The 11,316-nt window shown below is 43.6% G+C and overlaps 1 protein-coding gene across 1 annotated transcript in view; it reads right to left on the bottom strand.

Annotated features, from left to right (window-relative positions):
* The window catches only part of ACSF2 (acyl-CoA synthetase family member 2), a 69,934-nt gene that overhangs the window by 33,768 nt on the left and 24,850 nt on the right, over positions 1-11,316 (bottom strand). Inside the window, exons 9-10 of the mRNA XM_020815218.3 lie at positions 10,171-10,262; positions 8,992-9,068 (exon numbers count right to left, since the gene is read on the bottom strand). Coding sequence (XP_020670877.3) covers positions 8,992-9,068; positions 10,171-10,262 — 169 coding nt within the window. The remainder of the gene's footprint in view (positions 1-8,991; positions 9,069-10,170; positions 10,263-11,316) is intronic.

Here is an 11,316-nt window from a genome sequence, read left to right as displayed (position 1 = left end):
TGGTTACTCTGCTCTTTGCAGCACCCATTCCTCCATGACTTGAGTACTTGTCACTGATGTTCAACATCTGCATTTATTTCAATGACCAAAAGCTGAATCAGTGAATCCTTGGACAAAAAACAACAACAAATCTACAGTATTCCACATAAACAAGATCAAGACAGAAGTCCTGGAATCAGGAAATGATTTAGGACTTTGTTTGCGATGTTGATCCCCTGGGTGGCATTTAAAACAAATGTCATGGGAAGTTAGTGAAGTTTCACAACATGTCTTCTAGCCCTACCATTACCCCTAAGCCAGATATCTTACAGCTGTGATCATCCAGACCTGTTTATATAACACTTGTAAATTCAGCTCAGTGAAGCAGGAAACCTTTGTAGTGGAGGCAGTACCATTCTGGCCCTGAGGTGCATCAAAGCAGCATGGGAGGCCTTCTGAGTCTGGTGCAGTGAAAACCATCAGAGGCTTTCGTGTCCTCTTTGAGGACAAGAAGCTAAACAGAAATCAGCACTCCAAAACTAGTTTTAGACCTTGAGTGGGCTTATCAATGAGAAATAACTATTGGGGGGGGGGGGGGAAGGTGGGACATAATGCCAAGCCAATAGATATATAGGGTGGAGAAAGTGTCCCTACCCACTCGCATGTGGTTGGACTGCCACTCCCATGGGCCCCAACCAGCACAGCCAACGTTTAGGGAAGATAGGAGTTGCCATCCAGTTCCTATCAGCCCCAGATAGCCTAGCCAATGGTGCAGTATGAAAGCAGTACTAGCTTATCAGCATGGCAAAGGGAGGTCTTCAAGAGCTCATTGGCAGATACCACAAAAGTTCCCTTAAGGCAGGAAATCTGAAGACAAGAGCCTTAGAGAAAGATGAGATCAAAAAGAGTGTTGGAAGGAGAAGGGGGGGCAGAAAAGGATTTTCACCTGCCTTCTTGGAAAATGACCCTTCTACAAAACAGAACTGTAGGCGGCAAGATGACGGCGGTTTATCCCCATGGATTTCACAGCACCACCATTTCAATTTAACTGCATTTTTTATTCTAAAAGATTTATATAAATATATGGTATTTATTCCTCTGTTGCTGAGTGTAAATGACTCCTAGGAGGATTTTTTAAGTTTTAAAAAATTCCTCCTACTCCTATGTAGAAAACAAATGGTATATTTTCTTATGTACAACTTCTGTATAAAGCTTTTGCTGCAAATATGAAGTGAACAGATTTTCATGTGTTTCTGTTATTTCTGCCAAGGGTCAGTAATGGCACAATGATACGGCTGAAATGCTGACTGTTGTTCTTCCAGTGCTACAGAATAACCTCTTCAGCTCAAGACTTTGGGGGGGGGGCATTTTACACCAGGGAACCACTGGATGCATGCCCCCTGCTGCAAGTAAAGCCTGCATGATCTTGGGAAGGAAGAGGTCTCTCTCTTCTCATCCTTCACCAGTTATATTGTTGCTGTTGTCAAGAGTAGGCACAGGTCACCACGATAAGCAAAGTACAAAAGAAAAGCGTGCTACTTACGGTATATACCACCCATAGCACTTAACGCACTCTCTGGTGGTTTACAATTTAATTATGCAGGGCATAATTATTCTCTCTGTCTCCCCCCCCCCACCGCATGGTTAAATTGGGACTTCCCAGGAGAGCTTTCCTCCATTTCCTCAGGAAGTTTTGTCTAGGAAGGAAGCAGAGGTACCGGCTTTATGGGCTTTTCTGGCTTATTCTCTCTGTCTCCCCCCCCCACCGCATGGTTAAATTGGGACTTCCCAGGACCGCGCGCCGAACTGTCAAATACTCCTATTCTATCTACGATCCCATCTCCGTCCTTAACATGGTAGATATGCATGGCCTGTGGGAAGGTGGAGTTTTAGCTTTGAAGGAGGCTGAGCAGGAGAGCGTGTCAAATGGCGTGCTAAATCTTCAAATCCTATCTTTACCGAAATTTGATACATTGGAATGACAACAAACATAGAACACTTCCACACTATTAGAGAGGAGGCCGGGTAGGTGGGGCTCGTCAGCCCTGGAAGGCAGCCCATCTAGGAGAAGGAAAACTCCGACTTCAAACCTCCACTGCCTTGTGGCTATATCCACTTATGGAAAGGGCTTCAGGAGATAACCTCGAGGCAAAATCCGGAGCCGGAGTCCCGGAGGCAGTTTATATCATTCCGCCAACTCCTGCGACATTGCTGGAACCAGTTGTATTGGCTCTTGCCTTTCCATTGGACCATTTCAGCAATGTGGAGGGGGGGGATTTGCTGCTTGGGTAACAGCCTATCCTCCATACTATTTTACCCAGGCTTCGTGCTCTGGAGAGGACACTCCAGCTTCGCATACAGCGTCGAAACAACACGGGAAGTAGCAGTTACCGGTTATAAGTCCTTGCTCAATTGGCGTAGAGCATGACGCCAGGGGCTACTTCTGACGGTGGGAGAGGTCATTACACCTCACCAGGTAGATACCGCCCGCCTTAAGCTGGGCAGCCCCCAGCCAGTAAGGTGCTACCTTGCCACGGTCTGTTAACTTCACGGGGTGCGTGGGGTTTAGGGTCAAACCCGACAAGCAGATCGATAACTGTGCACCATGCAACAATCGTAAGAAAACGCCTGCCCTAAAGCTGGGCACCTGGAATGTACGGACAATGACCCCTGGCTTTCCTGACTACGGCTTTCCTAACGACCTGCAAGAAATAGACGATGTGCGCAAGACAGCTGTCATTGACATGGAACTGAGTAGACTGCAGATGGACATTGTTGCCCTGCAAGAGACAAGATTGCCAGACTCCGGATCTGTCAAGGAAAAAAACTTCTCATTCTTCTGGCAGGGAAAACCATCGAATGAGACCAGGGAATATGGTGTTGGCTTTGCAGTCAGAAATACTCTCCTGAGATGCATTGTTCCACCTACTGTGGGGAGTGAAAGAATCCTGTCTCTGCAGCTCCACTCATCAGCAGGACCAGTAACCCTCATTAGTGCATATGCACCAACACTGTCATCCACTCCAGAAGTGAAAGACAAATTCTATGACGATCTGGCAGCTGCTATCAAAAAAGTCCCTGAAAGAGAGGCACTGTTCATTCTTGGAGACTTTAACGCTAGAGTTGGTGCTGATCATAATTCTTGGCCCACTTGTCTAGGCCGTTTTGGCATTGGAAAGATGAATGAAAATGGCCAGCGCTTGCTGGAGCTTTGCTGCCATTATGGTCTTTGCGTCAGCAACACATTCTTTAACACGAAGCTGCAACACAGAGTTTCCTGGAGACATCCAAGATCCAAGCATTGGCATCAGCTCGATCTAATCCTCACTAGACGTTCCAGCCTTCCTAGTATTACGATCACACGCAGTTACCAGAGTGCTGATTGTGATACTGATCACTCCCTGGTGTGTAGTAGAGTCAAACTGCGAACAAAGAGAGTATATCACACGAAAAAGGAAGGAAGACCACGTATTGACATCAGCAAGACTCGCGATCAAAGAAAAGTGAAAGAATTTGCCCAAGCACTTGAGGAAGCCCTTCCAGGTCCGGCTACTGCAAATGCACCTGAACGATGGGAACACTTCAAGAACACTGTCTATAACACCGCCTTGTCCACCTTTGGCAAGAAGACCCAAAAGGTGGCTGACTGGTTCGAAGCCCATTCAGAGGAGTTAATGCCAGCCATCGAGGTTAAGAGAAGAGCACTAGCAGCATACAAAGCCTGTCCTAGCGAGTACAACTTGCAAGCCCTTCGAGCTGCTCGCAGCCAAGTCCAACAGGCTGCCAGGAGATGCTCCAACGACTATTGGCTCCAGCTCAGCTCTCATATACAGTTAGCAGCGGACACAGGTAACATCAAAGGAATGTATGATGGTATCAAGCAGGCCTTAGGTCCAATACAGAAGAAATCTGCTCCCTTGAAGTCTGCTACAGGTGTGCTCATCCAGGACCGAGCACAGCAGATGGAACGCTGGGTACAGCACTACTCTGAGCTATATTCCAGAGAGAATGTAGTAACCGAAGAAGCATTAAATAACATTGAGTGCCTACCTGTCTTGGAAGAGCTGGACAGCGAACCAACCCTAGCAGAAATAAAAGCGGCCTTGGACTCCCTCGCCTCCGGCAAGGCACCTGGAAAGGATAACATCCCTGCTGAAGTGCTGAAATGCTGTAAGGAGATCATCACCACTGAACTGTACGAAACCTTTTGTCTCTGCTGGAGGGAAGGTGGAGTACCACAGGACATGAAGGATGCAAACATTGTCACATTGTACAAGAACAAAGGAGACAGGGGCGACTGCAATAACTACCGTGGCATCTCTCTTCTTAGCGTTGTAGGGAAGCTGCTTGCCCGTGTTGTTCTGAAGAGGCTCCAGGTGCTTGCAGACAGAGTCTATCCAGAATCACAGTGCGGATTTCGAGCTAATAGATCCACCACTGACATGGTATTCTCCCTCCAACAGCTGCAGGAGAAATGCAGGGAACAACAACAGCCGCTCTTAGTGGCCTTCATAGACCTTACAAAAGCATTTGATCTGGTTAGCAGGGATGGCCTTTTTAAAATACTTCCCAAGATTGGATGTCCACCTCGTCTCCTTAACATCATCAGATCTTTCCATGAGGGAATGAAAGGCACTGTAGTTTTTGACGGCTCAACATCAGACCCCTTTGACATCCGAAGCGGAGTGAAACAGGGCTGTGTCCTCGCACCAACACTTTTTGGGATCTTTTTTGCTGTCATGCTGAAGCATGCCTTTGGAACTGCAACCGAGGGTGTCTATCTCCGGACTAGATCAGACGGAAAGCTCTTTAATCTCTCCAGATTGAGAGCGAAGACCAAAGTCCAACTGAAATGCATGCGGGACTTCCTCTTCGCAGATGATGCAGCCATCGTTGCCCACTCTGCTGAAGACCTCCAACAACTCATGAATCGTTTCAGCAAGGCCTGCCAAGACTTTGGACTAACAATCAGCCTGAAGAAAACACAAGTCATGGGCCAGGGCGTGGACTCACCTCCTTCCATTACCATCTCTACACAAGAATTGGAGGTTGTTCATGACTTTGTGTACCTTGGCTCAACCATCTCTGACACCCTCTCTCTGGATGTCGAGCTGGATAAACGCATTGGCAAAGCAGCCACCATGTTCTCTAGACTCACAAAGAGAGTATGGCTCAATAAGAAGCTGACGACACATACAAAGATCCAAGTCTATAGAGCCTGTGTCCTAAGCACACTCCTGTACTGCAGCGAGTCCTGGACCCTTTGTGCACGGCAGGAGAGGAAGCTGAACACGTTCCATATGCGTTGCCTCCGACGGATTTTTGGCATCACCTGGCAGGACAAAGTCCCAAACAGAGTAGTCCTAGAACGAGCTGGAATTTTCAGCATGAATACATTGCTGAAACAGCGACGTCTACGTTGGCTTGGGCACGTCGTGAGAATGGCTGATGGTCGGATTCCAAAGGACCTCCTGTATGGAGAATTAGTGCAGGGAAATCGCCCCAGAGGGAGACCACAGCTGCGATACAAGGACGTCTGCAAGCGAGATCTGAAGGCCTTAGGAATAGACCTCAACAGATGGGAAACCCTGACATCTGAGCGTTCAGCCTGGAGGCAGGCACTGCATCGTGGCCTCTCCCAATTTGAAGCGACCCTTGCCCAGCAGGCCGAGGCAAAGAGGAAATCACAAAAGCAGCAAAACCAGGGAGCTGGACAGGGGACAGATTGGATTTGTCTTCAGTGTGGAAGGGATTGTCACTCTCGAATTGGCCTCCTCAGCCACACTAGACGCTGTTCCAAGTTCTCCATACAGAGCACGCTACCATAGTCTTTCGAGACTGAAGGATGCCTAACTAACTAAACTAACTATGCAGGGCACATTTTACACACACACACACCAGCAAGCTGGGTACTCAATTTATCAACTTCAGAAAGTTGGAAGGCTGAGCGAACCTTGAGCCAGCTACCTGGGACTGAACCAAGGCTGTGAGCAGAGTTTTGACTGCAGTACTACAGTTTAACCACTGCACCACGAGGCTCCTAGCAATGCCTTAACAAGGGCAGGGCCAGTGAGCTTTGCATCAGAGTGCCAAAATATTGAGGTCACTTAAATCAAGAGGTGAATCTACTGGTGAATGTTAGGAAAATAAACACGGTCACTTCACGGCTATAATAACTCTATTTTGAGTGGCACCACATATTCTTCCTCCATTTTCTTGGTGGCAGCTTATATGTGCCTTAGAATGTAGTGCTCTGTAGATAGTGCTGCTTGCCCTGGGAGCCAAATTCCTAATTACACCTCTGGCCATAAGTACAGTGGTCCGGAGTGTTGCTGTTTCCAAATTCAGATGTGGTTCTTTCAGAGACTGAAACCAAGCACTTTGTAGCCAGTGCAGTACATAGTGTATTAGATTTTTTAAAAAAAAATCATACAGGGGTCACAACCTTTCTGCAGGGGGCATATGTGAGATAAAGACTTCTTAAGAAAGCTTTTTCAGGCACCATATACAGTAAGGCAGAAAAGCTCAGTTGTAAGCTAGCATGCTGCCTTCCAATCATTCTCGTACTGAACCCCCTGCACACGTCTTCGCTGCTCTACCAGCACGAGATGAATGTATGAGTGATCTGTGCAAAACTTGAAAAGGTAACTTTCTACTACGAGTAGACATGGTCTAGAGGGGCGGGTTATAAATTTAATAAATAAATAAAATAAATTCCCAGGATTCCTAGCCAACCACTGAGAGTTACAGTCAAAAATGCAACTTTTCCAAGTTCTGAATCAATGTTGCCATTTCTGAACAGCAAATTTACAATGTTTAAATGTGGGGTTCCAGTGCTATAGACGTCCTACAGAGCGGGAGAATGAGTGTATCCAGGCAATTGCCTTTCACTTGCTAAACTGGAATTCAACGAACAAGCCTGAAGTCTGAGGGTTATGCCTGCAATATTCACAATTTTTTTTCTCCTACAGATGTTCTAGTAGAGAAATGTAAATGTCATCAGGCAATACTAAAATTAGAAAGAGAAACATCTGTTTTTCAGATAAGTAAGAGCATTTTGACATGTCCTCAGAGCTTCATTCTATGTTGCCAAATAACAGTTAATCAGAAATTACAAGAAGAACATTGGTATTAATAGTGACATCTGAAATACACAATAGATTTAAAATGGGTTTTACTAATTGTAGAGTTTTAACTTTTCTCCCATCTAAAAAAGTTATCATCACCTCTCCATGGGGTAGTAGGATTAAAAAAAGCAGGGGCCCTAGCTGACTATTTATTTTCCTTAAAGAAAACAAACAAACAAATACCTCCTGTGTGTGTAGGGTACATGAGGAGATGGGCTTTGGAAAAAACAACAACTAAGGATACTATTACAGTATGCAATATCCCCTTACCTGCACATGCTGATCCTAACTGCACATGCCTAGGAAGCAGTGTGCATCCTTATGCTGAACCATTCCTGATTAGCTGCTATTCATTTGTGTGAATGTATAGCTATATATTGCACTGAAGTCCACAGTTCACATACTCAGGTCAAAGTTGGTGCATTTCAACATGTGCGTCCAACAATTCCAGTACAAATGTAAACAAATTTGCTGGGTACGTATGAGAACATCCAAGAATCTAACACTGTACCTAGCAAGACTGCTTCTCTGCATTGTCAAACAATGCCCTGGGAGAATGTCTTCCCCAGAACATTTATGGCTCTCTTTTGAATATGTATATAGTACTTGCAACAGAAGCCAAGATTTCTAAACATTTGGATTGGCCATTACTTTAAAATGAGGAGGAGGAGGAGGAGGAAGGAAGGAAGGATGGAAGGAAGGAAACATTCTCAGACCATCTTGTAACACTAGATTTGTCAAGGAGCCATTGCCACAGTTTGGAGAAGAGCACAATTGAAAGGGCATCTTTTGTTCTGATCTGCATTTTTGTCCAGCTCAGTTCATATTGATGGTCACTCAACTCTGCTGGAGAGAGTGTAGGACACTTGGGTTTAAATTCCTGTTTTGCCATGTAAAGACATTGGGAGGGATTTGGCACTGAAAAAAAACACCACTTAATTATCTCAGGGTCCAATCAGGCATGTACTTGTCCCTCTCTTTGGTCCATTGTGGTGTTGGCTTTGTTTGCTCCTTTTGAAAGTGATCTGACAATGTAACTGTTGGAGCCAACCAGCCTGTTCCTAAAGCATATCTACTTGTGCCTTCCTGGGTCCCTTTTAGGGGCTACTATTCTTTGGGTGTGGGTAGGATTGCTTTGTTTTGTTTCGATTCCAGCATGTGCAATTACTGGGAACAAAACATGGTGGAGCTTGCAGCTTTAAATTTCCCTTCCACTTTCAATTTCCTAATATCATTAAATGGCTTAAGAAGACAGCTTAGCCACTTCACAGCATTGGGAAATTAAAAGCCTCCTCTGATCCACCACAGAAGGGCAGAGGAAGGAAATAAAAGTTGAATTTCTAAAAAGTTTATTAGGACAGTGCTGAGGCACTATATCACTTATGATTTTTTTTTTCAGACTTCCTCCTGGAAGCTGGAGGAGACAGGTGGAGGCAAAGAGGTTTCTCTCTTTTTTTTTTACATTTCCCTTTTTAACCCCTAAAGGAGATGGACCAAATGGTATGCAAGGAGAAGACTAAATGGCATCCCAGATCTCTACCTGACCTTGAGCGACCTTATTTAGCTTACTCCAGTCTACTCTAAGCCCTTGTAGACAAGCCCTCCCATACTTTGAGAAATCTACTTGAAGTTAGAATCAATTTGATTCTGATGTAGCACATATCAAAATCCAAACTCAGTTAATTCTTTTGACCTTCCTTAGCCTTAGCAGCACCAACAATATTCAGCTCCAGTCAGGCATGTGAATTCCATGCTTAATAGATATTTTAAAAGAAAACAAGACCTTCCATTCAACATGGCATGCATGCACATACACATATCTGCACAGAGAGACCATCCATATACAGGAGGAAATGGTGTGACATAAACATGAATAGGGACTCACCACTATCTCCCGCATGTTCATATTCTTGATTATTTTCTTCATGACTTCAGGAGGCACTGGCGAACCTGCAATGAGTCCTGAAAGGGGGAGGTCGAAAGGACAGCTTTCTTAAAGAATCCAAATGAACTGATATTTTGGCACAGCCAAGTTGTAACAAGGACAGGCTTGTCTCCTTTATAAATGACTTAGAACTTACTGAAGACGAAGATGATTAAAGAAACTCTTGATATTTGTATTTGCAAAAATCTGCATTGGAATTAATTCCATGCTACAGAAATAGAGGGAGAAAGATGGAGAAAAAAATTGCAAATGTACAGTATATCTAACATCTGCTGCCACACACTGGCAAAAGTAGGAATAAAAAACAAGCCCGTGCCATCCTTAATGAGATCTACAATTCTCCTCATTTTTTCAACCAGATAAAATGGCAAAATGGCATAATTCAGTGCTAAAATAATAAAAGGAAAAATATATTTTATGAGCATCACCATCTGGAGCCTGTCCATATACACATATGTATTTTGATGAGTGCACACTCCACTGGGTTGCTCATGAATGTGAATATGTAGTGAAACATAACGTAATTTGGTTTGAAATGGGCTTTTAAAAAATCATGGCAGTTTACTTCTGTTACTTAATATCTTTAACTTTAACCACATATGGGAAAATATGTCACAAATGTGCTCATTTCAATAAGAGTGAAGCCTGAGAATAATTTAGCTGCCTAAATTGCCTTCATATTTTGCAGTTCTGAGGAAATTAAACAAAACCCACAGGTTTCAGTTACTTTCCTTATTCAGTCATCTAAATCAACTAAATAATAGGGTCCATTTTAACTTACAGGGGTGAACCAGAAATAGCAAGATTGTCAAATAAAGGCATGCTAATTTATTATGTGAAGCTACTTGATTTGTGCCATGTTAATATAGCAGCGAATGGAACATAAAATGTTAGAGAGAATTCCTATTTTGAACCAAGTAATGCAAGCTTTTTCGACTACACCACAAATAATCTCTCTCATCCACTCAGCACATATACTGCAGTCTTCATAATACACAAACTGATATAATTTTTACATTTGAATTACGTGATTAAAAGGCACTGGCTATGAGCCGGCTTGCAACAATTAAGTGACAGTGCTAAACAAAAGATTTTATTCTTTTGCATTCTTATACTCACCTCCCCGGAGATTTGAGAGGTTGTAGCTGGCAAAATCAGGTTGACCAAGGATATCTATGAACATGGTAGGAGTGCCGTGAACATGAGTGCATCTTAAAATAAAGACAAAGAATTACAGATTACCAGAATCAGTTCATGAACATGACAGCCAAGCTTGAACCCAGTTTGTAGATAGAACCATTAAACTTTATGTCTAAGCTTAGGCACATTTTCCTCAAAATCATGGAGCTTGTTTTCTTAAATGTAAAGGAAATTCAATGTTCAAATGCTACATGAACTTTACCTGCTGACAGAGAACACCCAGAAGAACTAACCCTTCTGCTTCACTGGCTCTTAGATGTTTTGAAGGGGTGGACCATACATAGCTCAGTGGCAAAGCACAGGCCTTGAATACAGAAGGTTCCAGGCGTTTCCAGCTACAGCTAGATCTAGAGATGAATCCTGCCTGAAACCCTGATGAGCAGCGATCAGTCATGAATGCCAGGACCAGACTAAAAGAATCAGTGCACTGACTTGGTATAATGCCTGTGTTCCAAAATTCTTGTCATATCACGTACAAAACCCTTCCATAGTCCAAAGAATGTGTTCTCAGTCATTATGAAAATAACCAAAGAAGGTGATGTGTTTGGCCAAGGAATAATTATGAAATACAAATTTTATGGAATGTGAAAATTCAATCAACTAATGAAAGACAAGAGTATTAACACTAATACTACTTTTTTAAAAAAATATTTTTTGTGTGATGGATCATTGTCTTGATATAATATCATGTGACTGAAACTGTTCAAACTCTGCTTCATATTGCCTTTCACATCACAGGCATACATTTCTAATTGATTACTCAGTTCTTCTGAGAGGAAAGCAGGATGAAAAAAAGATGCCAAAAATAACCTGACTATAATATTGCTGTCTCAAAACAGATGGGACCAATCCAAAAGATAAGGCCGTATGTCAAAAATAGGAGCTTGGGCTTTTGAGTTGTCATAATCCCTATTGATGTTCTTTTTAATCTGCCATGAAATCAAAAATACAACTTATGGGGATCCTTTCCAGGGTTTAGGTAAAGGTTCCCCTTGACATTTAGTCCAGTCGTGTCCAACTCTAGGGGGCAGTGCTCATCCCCGTTTCCAAGCCGTAGAGCCAGCG

The sequence above is a fragment of the Pogona vitticeps genome, chromosome 2 (genome assembly GCF_051106095.1).
Source record: "Pogona vitticeps strain Pit_001003342236 chromosome 2, PviZW2.1, whole genome shotgun sequence".
In the NCBI taxonomy this organism is placed as follows: Eukaryota; Metazoa; Chordata; class Lepidosauria; order Squamata; family Agamidae; genus Pogona; species Pogona vitticeps.
This window is presented reverse-complemented; position numbering and strand designations above follow the sequence as displayed.